Source organism: Jaculus jaculus, chromosome 14 (genome assembly GCF_020740685.1).
Source record: "Jaculus jaculus isolate mJacJac1 chromosome 14, mJacJac1.mat.Y.cur, whole genome shotgun sequence".
Classification (NCBI taxonomy): domain Eukaryota; kingdom Metazoa; phylum Chordata; class Mammalia; order Rodentia; family Dipodidae; genus Jaculus; species Jaculus jaculus.
This window is the reverse complement of record NC_059115.1, coordinates 13003914-13018036: the sequence shown is the minus strand read 5'-3', so window position 1 is coordinate 13018036 and position 14123 is coordinate 13003914. Positions and strand designations below refer to the sequence as shown.

Here is a 14123-nt window from a genome sequence, read left to right as displayed (position 1 = left end):
CTATATACATGCACCACCTTGTGTGCATGTGTGACCTTATGTGTGTACATCACCTTGTGCATCTGGCTTACGTGGGACAGGGAAAGTTGAACATGGGTCCTTAGGCTTCCCAGTCAAGCACCTTAACCGCTAAGCCATCTCTCTAGACCTATTTTAAACTTTATCTTGATGTCACTTTAGCTTACAGAAGAGTCACATAGAGTTCTGGATACGCTCCACCTGTTTTTTTTTTTTATTTTTGTTTATTTTTATTTATTTATTTGAGAGTGACAGAGAGAGAAAGAGGCAGAGAGAGAGAGAGAATGGGCATACCAGGGCCTCCAGTCATTGCAAACGAACTCCAGATGCGAGCGCCCCCTTGTGCACCTGACTAATGTGGGTCCTGGGGAATCGAGCCTCGAACTGGAGTCCTTAGACTTCACAGGCAAGTGCTTAACCGCTAAGCCATCTCTCCAGCCCCCCACCTGTTTTTTCCTAACATCAGTGTCTTATCTAACCACAGCACAATGAGTAAAACCGAGACCTTAACACAATTTCATGTAGCTTCAGCAGTGAACAATAAGAAACCCTGCCTCAAGCAAGAGGGAAGGCAGCACCAGCTTGGGGTAGCCCCACGCCCCCTGGCTCAGCGTGCCCCATGCACACGAGAACCCCCCATGCATGCACAACAACAATAATAACCTTGGGGTTGAAGTTCATCAGTTTTCCCCATCTTCCACAACCTTCAAACATTTGAAGAAATCTGGTCTGTTATTCCCAAAATGCCTCTCAGTTGGTTTCTGCGCAAAGTTTCCCCATAATTAGACTAAAGTTAGGCATTTGGGACAAGAATCTCACAATAACGGTGCTGTGCTCGGCTTGGTGAATTACAGCGAGGATCACATGATGTCTGTGTGTTTATTACCTGTGATGTTGGCTTTGATCTCTTGGCTAGCAGGTATCCATCTGGCTTCTCCATTTTGAAGTTACTTTTCCTTTACTTTATTTTTTATTTATTTATTTGAGAACGACAGACAGAGAGAAGGAGAGAGAAAGAGGGAATGGGCGCGCCAGGGCTTCCAGCCACTGCAAACAAACTCCAGACACATGCACCCCTTTGTGCATCTGGCTAATGTGGGTCCTGGGGAATACAGCCTCAAACCAGGGTCCTTAGGCTTCACAGGCAAGCATTCCAGCCCTTCCTTTATTTTTGAAATGAATAAATATTCTGGGCATGATATGGACACTATTCAAATAGCACTGTTTTCCCTCCCATGTCTATCCACTAAATTTAGGAGTCACCCGTGGATCTTGCCTGCAGAAATGATTATGTAGTGTTTCCCCAAAAGTGATTTTTCTATTCTCCATGTCCCTTCTCTTCTCTATGAATTCACTGAAATTCCTCTGCAAGGAAAAACTGAACAATCTCATATATTTATTCAAGTGTTGCTATCAGTGTGAATTCATAGATATTTATCAGTAGATTTTTTTTTTGAGGCAGACCCAACAGACTGGCCTTTTGTTTGTTTGTTTGTTTTTCCAAAGTAGGGTCTCACTCTACCCCAGGCTGACCTGGAATTCACTCTGTAGTCTTAGGGTGGCCTTGAACTGACAGTGATCCTCCTACCTCTGCCTCCCGAGTGCTGGTATTAAAGGTGTGTGCCACCATGCCCAGCTCAAGACTAGCCTTTTTTTTTTTAATGTGTTGGGGGTGGGGGGAGGAAAAAAATTGGTGTACTTGAACTCCAGACATGTGCGCCCCCTTGTGTACATGTGCGACCTTGTGCATTTGCATCATTTTGTGCGTCTGGCTTAAGCAGGACCTGGAGAGTTGAACATGAGTCCTTAGGCTTCACAGGCAAGCGCCTTAACCGCTAAGCCATCTCTCCAGACCAGTGTATAAATTTTTGATAGGTTGAAGGGTGATGACCACAAGTTATTTTCTGGATTTGTCAAGTCTGAAGTGCCTGTAGATGACTGAGACACCCATAGGTTGAAAGTTTGATAAATTCTGGGCGTGGTGGCACATGCCTTTGATCCCAGAACTTAGGAGGCAGAGGTAGGAGGATTGCCATGAGTTCTGAGTTACTCTGAGAGTACATAGTGAATTCCAGTTCAGCCTGGGCTAGAATGAGATCCTACCTCAAAACAAAAAAAAGTTTGGGCTGGAGAGACGGCTTAGCAGTTAAGACACTTGCCTGCAAAGCCTAAGGACCCAGGTTCAACTCCCCAGAACCCACATAAACTAGATGCACAAGGTGATGTATGCACACAGGGTGGCACATGTGTCTGGAGTTTGTTTGCAGTGGTTAAGGCCCTAACATGCCAATTCTCTCCCTCTCATAAATATATTTCTTTAAAGTTTTATGAGACCAGAGCTTGGGCTACTTTGTTTATTCTTATACCAGTAGCTCTTTTCCTGTCATCCTTATACATATCCACAGAATAAGACCGAGAACAAGTTATTTGTGTCTCCAGCACTAAGTATAGGTTGGTGGCTGGAATATGAGCCAGGTGAATGTTGGCTGGAAGGTTAGGTGAGTGCATGGAGGGACGAGTGGGTAGATGTTGGGCAGGCGTATGATTGATTGATGGGTGGGTGGGTGATGGATATGTGTACGGGGAATGAGCGGATGGGTGAATGGATGAGTGGATAGGTGGGTGAGTGTAGAGAGGAATGAGTGGTGAATAGATTAATAGCTCTATTGAGGGTAGACAGATGAATGGGTGATGAGTAATTGGATAGGTGAGTGGGTGGATGTGAGACCGGAAGATGATAGGTGGGTGTGTAGACAGATGGATGGATGAGAGACAGGTAGATGAAATGTGGATGGATGGATATGTGTGTATGTGAATGGTAAGACGGACATGAGTAACTTTAATGAGGCCAAGTGTTGATGCGCTGGCATCCAGAGACATGTCAAGTGTTGATGAGCTGGCATCCAGAGACATGTCAAGCTGCGATCTTCTTGGACGTTGCAGTGATTTGGGTTTAATGCTTAACTCTCTCCCTGCTTTCTGTTTCCTGCTTCCTGGTCCTGCTGGAATCCCAATGAATGACACTATTGCCTCCAGTTGCAATTGAAGAAAAAAGTAGGAAACTACATTGCATTCTAATTGTTAGCTCCTCTCAGATTCTAGGTTGGCCTCGAAAAAATTTCTTCCTCCCAAACATGAAACAACAACAAAAATAATCCCACTTGCTGTTTGTGATTGAATCTATGAATCCTGAAACTACACATTATTTGGGTCACCTGTATATAGGTAGGATTATATCTCTATGTAGATATGTATCTATCTATATCTAAGCATATTTACGTATGTATCTATCTAAGTGTCTAAATAAATGTGTATCTGTCAGGCTAACTTCTGAAACTATAAAGTTGAAGAGGGGTCTCAACACCTGTGGAAATAGTGTTATCGCTGGATTCACTGTTGTCAAATTATATGTGACAAACTTCAGCATGTAAGCAACCCATGAAAGAATAAGGACCTGTCTCCGCTTCCCTCTGCTCTGCACCGCCTGCCTTTCTTCATGCAGGCCACAGGGATACACAAAGGCACATGGCGAACGCCATGTGTGCGCTTTCTTTTTATTTTATTTTATTTTATTTTTATTTATTTATTTGAGAGAAAGATATAGAACTAAGCAGAGAGAGAGAGAGAGAATGGGTGCACCAGGGCCTCCAGCCACTGCAAACGAACTCCAGACACATGCGCCCCCTTGTGCATCTGGCTTATGTGGGTCCTGGGGAATCAAACCTGGGTCATTTGGATTTGCAGGCAAGCGCCTTGACAGCTGAGCCATCTCTCCAGCCCTCTTTTGTTTTTCAATTAAAAAAAAAAATTATTTGAGAGAGAGAGATAGAGAGGAAGAGGCAGAGAGAAACAGAATGCGCGCTCCAGGGCATTCAGCCAATGAATTCCAGACACATGTGCCATGTTGTGCATATGGCTTACGTGGAACCTGGAGAATTGAACCTGGATCCTTGGGCTTCGCAGACAAGTGCCTTACCTGCTAAGTCATCTCTCCAGCCCCGACGTGTGCTCTTTCTATGTCTTCCTACATACACAGCTAAGTTCTATCCTCCACATGCTCACGGCCCTCCCTCAGTCTTTCCTTGAAAGCCTCAGTTTACTCCTGTCCACATGCTTGTGGCTGTATTCCAAGTTTTTCCCCCCAAAACCCCTCAACTTCTTTTAAACGAAGTTTATAAACTATGCAGTGTTTCCACATGAGAGTGTTTCCTAAATGCCACAATTTGTAATTTCTCCCTAATAATTAATAACTCATAATTTAAAACGAATAAGGAACTGTGTGTGAGGACTGAGGCGGATGGTACTAATAACCCTTGCTCTCTTTCTTGCCTGTTTTCCACGCTGACTCACAGGCTCCTGGTTCTGGTGTCTTCTTCCAGTCAACTGTAAGTCACACTCCCTCTCTACATAAACAGGGTTGGGGGGGGGGTCAATTCTAGAAGCGAAAGGGATGGGCCAAACAGCTGGCCATCACATTCTGCTGGAGCAGCTCCAGAGAAACTCTGAAAGTGAACATTGCCCCTCAACCCAGATCTGCAGTCACTGGATGTGGGAGGTAGGGGAGAACAGGCCAGCAGGATTATTTTGTTTTTAAAGAAGAAGGTTCTCTCTCTCTCTCTCCCTCTCTCTCTTGGTTTTTTGAGTAAGGTCTCACTCTAGCCCAAGCAGGCCTGGAATTCACTATGTCGTCTCAAGCTGGCCTTGAACTCATGGTGATCCTCCTAACACTGCCTCCCAACTGCTGGGATTAAAGGGCTGCACCACCATGCACGGCTTTCTCTCTCTTTCTTACCTTCTTGCTCCCTTCACTTGAGAGAGAGAGAGAGAGAGGTGGAGAGGGAGAGAGAAAGAATGAGTGCACCAGGGCCTCCAGCCACCACAAACTCTAGATGCGTGCGCCAGTTTGTGCACCTGGCTTTACATGGGTATTAGAGAATCAGACCTGGGTCCTTGGGCTTCACCCACAAGTCCCTTAACTGCTAAGCCACCTCTCCAGCCCCCTTTGTGGGTTTTTGTTAATATGCTTCTGATCTGAATGCCAGTGGGATCAATAACCCAGCACAGTTAGGTAACCTCACTCAGTTTGTACAGCTGGGCTGGACCATGTGTCTTCACTGTTGAGTTTTAGATGGGAGGAACCTGGTTTAGGTTGGACAGGCCTTCTCCTAAGAATTAACCATTCTGGTCTCCAGCTGACAACCGAAGGTGACAGTTGGTTGCTATGGAAACTTCCCTTTTGTTAATCTCCTGGAATCCTGATGGGGCTGGGTGAGTTTAGGTTCCCCAGGCAATTGGTACCCTGGGATTTGTAACTTCTAGGATAAATGTGTCTCCAAAGAGACCCTTAGTATGGGTTAAATCTCTCCATTCTGGCTCCTTATCCTGTCTTGGGACCTGAAGGGGCGCAAGGAGAGGCGTGGTACAAAACTTGACTTAATTCACTTCATCTTCTCTCTCAACATCGGTTGGTTGGCACAGTGATCGCGCCGCCCCCTGGTGTGTCCTCTCCTTCCTGCTGTTTGCACACGCAGTGCTGAAAGGTAAGACTCTCAGTCTGTTCCCTTCCCCTTCGCTCTGGCTGCCTTTGCACAACGGAAATCATTTCTGCTGGACCTGGGGCTGTAGCTCAGTTGATAGACTGCTTGCCCAGCATGCCTGAAGCTGTGGGGTTCAATCCCCTGGCATCACATAAAGGAGGCGTGGTGGTGGACAAAACTCATAATCCCAGCACTGAGGAGGTAGAGGCAGGATGATGAGAAGTTCAAAGTCAGCCTCACCTACGTAGTGAGCTTAAGGTCAGTCTGGACTACACAAGACTCTGTTTCAAACATAAATAAATAAATAAAGCAAAGAAAACAATGAAGGGAGAAGGGAAGGAGAAAAAGAAGGAAAGAAAAGCAGGAAAAAAAATAATTTCTTCAACTACATGTTCTCCTCCTAGCTATCCACAGTCCAGTTGTTATTATATTATATTTTAATTTAATTTATTTGTTTTTCAAGGTAGCGTTTCACACTAGCTCAGGCTAACGTGGAATTCACTATGTAGTCTCAGGGTGGCCTTGAACTCACAGTGATCCTCCTACTTCTGCCTCCTGAGTGCTGGAATTAAAGGCATGCACCACCACGCCCAGCTATTTATTTTTATTTTTGTTTATTTTTATTTATTTATTTGAGAGTGACATTAAGAGAAAGAGGCAAAGAGAAAAAGAGAGAGAGAGAGAGAGCACACCAGGCCCTGCAGCCACTGCAAATGAACTCTAGATACATGTACCACCTTGTGCATCTGGCTAACGTGGGTCCTGGGGAACCGAGGCTCGAACCAGGGTCCTTAGGCTTCACAGGCAAGTGCTTAACCACTAACCCATCTTTCCAGCCCTTATTTTATTTTATTTTTTAATGAGAGAGAAAGAGAGAGAGAGAGAGAGAGAATTCCCACTGCAATTGAACTCCACACGTGTGTGCCACCTTGTGCACATGCATGACCTTGTGCGTCTGGCTTACTTGGGTTCTAGAGAGTTGAACCTGGGTCCTTAGGCTTCGAAGGCAAGTACCTTAACCACTAGGTCATCTCTTCAGCCCAGTGCTGCTCTTTTTTCTTCTCCCAAAGTTAGTGTTTTATGGTGGTTCATGTAATCAGTCAATTGCAATGGGTTCGCATCCTGGAGAACTAAAACCAAAAACAAGCACAGTGAAGAAATAAAAGAGTGAAGCTGGGCATGGTGGCACACACTTTTAATCCCAGCACTTGGGAGGCAGAGGTAGGAGGATCGCTGTGAGTTTGAGGCCACCCTGAGACTACATCGTGAATTCCAGGTCAGCCTGGGCTAGAGTGAGACCCTACCTTGAAAAAAAAAAAAAAAGACCACAAAGAAATAAAAGAGTGGAGAGAGAATTATTACCCATAGCAGGAAAGGAGGGAAGCAATGATCTTTTCAAACAAAGTGTGCGGATTTTATCTGGGAAGCTGATACAGATTCAAATAAGAAAGTACCTTAGGGGCAGACAGACACATTCATGTGCTTGCTTACTTAAAGTTCAAGAAGAAAAGATGGCAGACACATTCTGGGCTCAAGGTCATATAACACACTTTAGGAAGGTCAAAATGGCACCTAGACATGCTTTTGGGCATGCTCAGATTGTGTCACAAAGATGGTGGACATAAGAGCTTTTGGGCATGCTCAGTTTGTGTCCTAAAGATGGCAGACAACCTGAGTTTAATCCCCAGCACTGCAAGGCAAACAAAAAATAGATGGTTGGGGGAACACTTCTGTGTATACTGTGCATCCTAAAGATGGTGAACTGGAATACCTCTGGACATGCTCATTATTCTGACGGATACCTTGAAGGAGTTTACCCCTCAAGATGCCTGCCTTGCTTGGTGGCTTCACAGGCATTAGGATGGGCCACATGAGACCTAAACAAGTCAGTTAACCAGAGAGCTAAATTTAGGTCTACCCGAGATCTAATATTTGACCAGATACATTGATTTCCCTCTCTGCTCTCTGAGGTGAGGTAGAAAAAGCCACCACCATCATTCTTGTCACTGGCAATCAGGAACAATCCCAGGGAGATGACATGGTTGGGAGGAAGGAGGTGAAGTCATGTCATGAGGTGAGACCCTCCGAGGGCACAGGAGCCTCTGCATTCAGAGCCCAATCGCCATGCAGCAGACTGCCTTAGAGAAGTGCCTTCACCTGGGCATGGTGGTGCACACCTTTTTTTTTTTTTTTAATTTTAATTTAATTTTATTTTTTATTTGAGAGCGACAGACACAGAGAGAAAGACAGATAGAGGGAGAGAGAGAGAATGGGTGCGCCAGGGCTTCCAGCCTCTGCAAACGAACTCCAGACGCGTGCGCCCCCTTGTGCATCTGGCTAACGTGGGACCTGGGGAACCAAGCCTCGAACCAGGGTGCTTAGGCTTCACAGGCAAGCGCTTAACCGCTAAGCCATCTCTCCAGCCCGGTGGTGCACACCTTTAATTCCAGCAGTTTTGAGGTGGAGGTAGGAGGATCGCTGGGAGTTTGAGGCCAGCTTGGGACTACATAGTAAGCCCAGGCTAGAGTGAGAGGCTACCTAGGAAAAAACAAGAGAGAGAGAAAAAGAGAGGGAGAGGGAAAGAGAGAGAGATGACTAATGTGTCTGCATCACATGATCAAATGTTGCTACAGTTATGACACATTTTCAGCTCACCGCCCCAAATCCAAGGCTGAACAGCTCTTCCTGCTACTATATTCTTCCTCCCGTGGCATATACAACCATGTAAGAATCTTCTTGGGGCTGGAGAGATGGCTCAGCAGTTAAGGCGCTTGCTTGTGAAGCCTAAGGACCTAGGTTCAACTTCCCAGTACCCACGTAAGCCAGATACACAAGGTGACGCTTGCACAAAGGTCACACATGTACACAAGTTCTGGAGTTCGATTGCACTAGTTAGAGGCCAGAGCCTCCAGCCCCTATAAGCAAACTCCAGATATATTCACCACCTTGTGCATCTGGCTTACGTGGGTCATGGGGAATTGAACCTGGGTTCTTTGGCTTTGCTGACAAACCCTCTATTTCAAATTTGCTGAATGCTACCTTGGGCCTGGAGCTAGGCTAAGCATTCCATATGTGTGGTAGTAGTTCTAAGTGGGAGATAATAGCTCCGTTTTACAGAGTCATGAAGAATTCAGAGATAAGGAAGTTAGGGAGATGGCTCAGTGGTTAAAGCACTTGCTGTGCAAACGACCTGAGTTCAGATCCCCCAGCAACTCCACAAATGTTGCTCAGGTGTAGCAGCCTATCTGGAATCCCAAGATTTGGGAAGTTGAGATGGAGGGATCTCTGGTGGCAAACTGACTAGTTGGTTCAACTGGCCAAACTCTGGGTTCAAATTAGAGAACCTCTCACAACTAATTTTTTTTTTTTTTTTTTTTTTTTAAGGAGAAGGCTGGGAGTGGTGGCACATGCTTTTAATTCCAGCTCTAGGGAGGCAGAGGTAGGAGGATCGCTGTGAGTTTGAGGCCAGCCTGAAACTCCATAGTGAATTCCAGGTCAGCCTAAGCTAGAGTGAGACACGACCTCAAAAAAAAAAAAAAAAAAAGAGGGGGTGATTGCTGGAGAGATGGCTTAGCAGTTAAGGTGCTTGCCTGGGAAGACTGAGGACCTATGTTTGACTCTCCAGGTTCCATTTAAGCCAGAAGCACAAGGTGATGCAAGCATGCAAGGCCATACATGTGCACAAGGTGGCACATGTGTCTGGAGTGTGGTTACAGTGGCTTGGAGGCCCTGGCATGCCAATTCACTCCCTCTCGTTCTCACTTCCTCTCATAAAAAGGAGGGGCCAGTCCATTGGGCTACCCTCAAAAAAAATGAAGAGCCACTCAGGCATATATACATGTGCTCACACCCATGTGAACACTCATACACACATGTATGCATACCACACACACATACACACACATTCACATGACAAAAAGTTCAGAGATCATGGGCTGGAGAGATGGCTAGTGGTTAAGCACTTGCCTGTGAAGCCTAAGGACCCTGGTTCGAGGCTCAATTCCCCAGGACCCACGTTAGCCAGATGCACAAGGGGGCGCATGCATCTGGAGTTCGTTTGCAGTGGCTGGAGGCCCTGGCACGCCCATTCTATCTGCCTGTTTCTGTCTGTCACTCTCAAATAAATAAATGAAAATAAACAAAAAAATATTTAAAAAAGAAGTTTAGAGATCAGACCATTATGACCACCCAGTTGTTTAAATATATAGCTTGGGGCTTGAGAAATGGCTTAGCAATAAAGGTGCTTGCCTGTGTAGCCTAAGGACTCATGTTAGACTCTCCAGGCCCCACATAATCCAGATGCAGTGACACGTGCACAATGTCGCACATGCGCACAAGGGGGTGCATAGGTCTGGTGCTCGATTGCGGTGGCTGGAGGCTCTGATGTGCCAGTTCTCTCCCCCAACCTCATAAAAAAAGGCCAGTTTGTTGGGCTTGCCTCAGAAATTATATATATGCCAGGCGTGGTGGCGCACGCCTTTAATCCCAGCACTTGGGAGGCAGAGGTAGGAGGATTGCCTTGAGTTCAAGGCCACCCTGAGATGACAGAGTTAATTCCAGGTCAGCCTGGACCAGAGTGAGACCCTACCTCGAAATACCAAAAAAAAATAATAATAAAATTATATATATATAATATATAATATATAAATATTTATATGTGTAAATATATATTTATATATTATATATGAGAATATATAATATATAAATATATATATATTGCTTGGACGTGAACCATTTCATCCTCACACCAATATTCTGACATTCCCAGCAACATCAGGGATGGACCACGAGTGGCTTCCAGTGCTACAGAGGATGGTTGCTACATCAATGCAGGCGTTCCACTCACAGACTTAGTAAGACTCCTCCAGATGCAAGAATCCTGACCTCAGTTAATACTGGTGTGGTGTACACCTTTACTCCCAGCACCAGGGAGACAGAGGTGGGAGCATTGCTGTGAGTTCTTGGCCACCCTGAGAGTGCATAGTAAATTCCAGGTCAGTTTGTATCTCAAAAACTTACAAAAGAGGAAACCAACACTTATAAAGCAAGTCAGAGAGATCTGACTTTAAATTTTTTTCTTTCACTTACGAGCTGCATAACTTTCTATAAATCCTCTATTTCTTGGACTGTCATCTCCCCATCAACATGCGGGGGCAACACTCTGGTCGCAGAGTATTGAGATGAAGTACATACAGAGAGATGAAAAGTCTGGCACTCAGAAGAGATGGTGCTCAGTGGCATAGCATTTGCCTAGCATGCATAAAGCCTTCGGTTCAATTCCCAGAACCATGAAAAATAGCATCAACCAAACATAATCAACGGAGCTGGGCATGATGGCACACTCCTTTAATCCCAGCATTCTGGAGGCAGAGGTAGGAGGATTGCCATAAATTCAAGGCCAGCCTGAGACTACAGAGTGGCAGGTCAGTTTGGGACAGAATGAGACCCTACCTTGAACACAACAAACCCAACAACAAACAAACAGTGGAGGCTGGGGAAATGCTCAGTGGAAGCTCCTGAGTTGGGATCCCCCAAACCCAGCTGGGTGTGGTGGTGTGGGTCTGTAATCCCAGGGCTCCTTATGCACGGCGGGAGGCAGAGATGGGAGTATCTCTGGGAGATCACAGTCAAGCTGGCCCATCATACACAGTGATGAACAAGAGACTCTGCTTCAAACAAGGTCAAAGGCAAGGAAAAACACCAGGATTGTCTTCTGATGGTCACTCATGCCCTATGGCACATGTGCACCCCCCCACACACACACACCATCCTAAAATCAAATAAAATGCAGTCAGGAAAAGAGTTTAGGGCTGGAGAGATGGCTTAGTGATTAAAGCACTTGCCTGCAAAGCCTAAGGACCCAGGTTCGACTTTCCAGATCCCACAGATGCCAGATGCACAAAGGTGACACAGCGCAAAGTCACACACGCCCAGTAGGTGGTGGGGCGTTGAGTTTAATATCAGTAGCTGAGGCCCTGGCAAGCCAATTCTCTCTCTTTCTCTCTCTGTCTCTCTCTCAAGTTTTTTTTTCTTTTCTGAAGTAGGGTCTCACTCTAGTCCAGGCTGACCTGGAATTCACTATGTAGTCTGAGGGTGGCCTCAAACTCTCGGCAATCCTCCTACCTCTGCCTCCTGAGTGCTGGGATTAAAAGTGTTAACCATCGTGTCCAGCTTAAAAAAAAGAAAAAGGGCTTACTTCCCTATTCTAGAATCACAGATTTTTCCTCCTCTTAGCACGACTATAGGCAAACTGTGACTGCTTTTCGGCTCCCTTTCCCAGATTACTAAATTCTCCCATGCCTGAGCTGCTAGGGTGAGGGCTTTGCAGGGCCTCCAGCTTAGTTACTGACCTCATATCACACCCATTGTAGATTCCACTTTCCAACAAGCTCCCAGCCCCTAGTGTCTGATTTTGTCCTTTTTTATTAATTAATTTATTAATTTTTATTGATTGATTGCTTTTTTTTTTTTGAGGTAGGGTCTCACTCTACCCCAGGCTGACCTGAAATTCACTATGTAGTCTCAGGGTGGCCTCAAACTCACAGCGATCCTCCCATATCTGCCTCCTGAGTGCTGGGATTAAAGGTGTGTGCCACCATGCCCAGCTTTAATTTATCTATTTTTGTTGGCAGCTTCCATAATTATAGACAATAGCCCATGGTAATTACCTCCCTTCCCCCAATTTCCCCTTTGCAACTCCATTCTCCATCATATCCCCTCCCCCTCTCAATCAGTCTCTCTTTTATTTTGATGTCATCATCTTTTCCTCCTATTATGATGGTCTTGTGTAGGTAGTGTCAGGTACTGTGAGGTCATGGATATCCAGGCCATTTTGTGTCTGCAGGAGCACACTGTAAGGAGTCCTACCCTTCCTTTGGCTCTTACATTCTTTCTGCCACCTCTTCCGCAATGGACCCCGAGCCTCGGAAGGTGTGATAGAGATATTGCAGTGCTGAGCACTCCTCTGTCACTGCTTCCCAACACTATGGTTCCTCCTGATGACCTTGTCTTTCTATTTATGGCTTCCCCTCCATGACCCATTGGGCTCAACCTTCTGCACGTCATCTACAACCTTGGCCATCACGCTACCTAACCTCTCCTGGTCCGGCTGACATCAGGGATCCTGGGTAAGTACCATGGTCATATTGATAATGTCTTGGACTGGGAACCTCAGTGGAAAACTTTGAATATGAGCTTGTGAGCATTGGGCTGAGGAGACTGGCTCTGTGGGTGAAGCGCTTGCCGTGCAAGTGTGAGCACCTGAGTTCTGAGTTCGGATCCTCAGAGCCAACACAAATCCAGATGCTGTAGCACTTGCATCAGTAATCTGAGTGTGCCTAGGTCTAGAAGAATCCAGACACTTGTGGGCCACTTAGCCTGTCAAACACAGCAGTGAACAGTGAGAGACTCTTGTCTCAAAACAAGGTAGATGACAGGGACCTCCACGTGTGCACTGTGGCATGCTCACACTGCACTCACATATATGAACATGCACATACACACACATTACACACACCAAAAAGAAAAAAAAAATTATGCCGGGTGTGGTGGCACACGCCTTTAATCCCAGCACTCAGGAGGCAGAGGTAGGAAGATCACCGTGAGTTCAAGGCTACCCTGAGACTACAGAGTGAATTCCAGGTCAGCCTAAGGTAGAGTGAGACCCTACCTCGGAAAAAAAAAAAAAAAAAAGAGAAAGAGAAAGAATTTGTAAGCATTTAGTATGTGTCTGCACTCATGTTTGGATGATGGAAGCCCAAAGAAAGAGTGGTATGAACTCAGAATCTGGTGGAATATGTACCACTTAACAGCCATTTACTTCACTGTAACCAGAATCCCAGAGTTTGTGAGCTTCCGGCCACTTCTGGCACCAATAAGCAGGAGCAGGAATTGAATCTTAAAATGGCACTTAATTGAGAACCTATAATCTGAGAAGACAGTGGGTTAACATCCTAAAAAGCTATCTTCTCAAAGTTAAAAACTCAGTTGAATCCAGGAGTGGTGGTGCACACCTTTGATCCCCGTAGTAGAGAAGGCAGAGGTAGGAGGATCGCTGTGAGTTCAAGGCCAGCCTGAGATCACACACAGAGTGAATTCCAGGCAGGCCTGGGCTAGAGTGAGACCCTGCCTGAAAAAAACAAAAACAAAAACAAAAACAAATTCAGTTGAGAGACACAGTTTAGCCGAAGTTTATTTAGCAAAGATTGGACAGGGATGCCCCAAAAGTATGTGAGGACAGACCTATGTTTTTTAAAATTTAACTTATTTGTTAGAGAGAGAGAGAATGGGTGTGCCAGGGTCTCCAGCAAACGAACTCCAGACACATCCACCACCTAGTACCTCTGGCTTACATAGGTATTAGGGTTTCTAACCTGGGTCCTTAGGCTTCACAGGCAAATGCCTTAATTGCTAAGCCATCTCTCCAGCCCTTAAATATGTTTTTTATGAGTATTTATTCATCAGGTAGCCTACTCATGGAGTAAGGTGACCTTTTCTTAAATCATAGTGGACTACATCTTCATTTTACATTGTTTTCTCCCATGATCCGCCGGGGGTTGTCAAAACTAT

At 45.6% G+C, this 14123-nt stretch overlaps 1 protein-coding gene across 1 annotated transcript in view; it reads left to right on the top strand.

The window, feature by feature from the left end:
- Eddm13 (epididymal protein 13) overlaps nt 1-14123 on the top strand; it is a 34311-nt gene that overhangs the window by 4277 nt on the left and 15911 nt on the right. The window contains exon 2 of the mRNA XM_045133321.1: nt 3055-3072. Coding sequence (XP_044989256.1) covers nt 3055-3072 — 18 coding nt within the window. The remainder of the gene's footprint in view (nt 1-3054; nt 3073-14123) is intronic.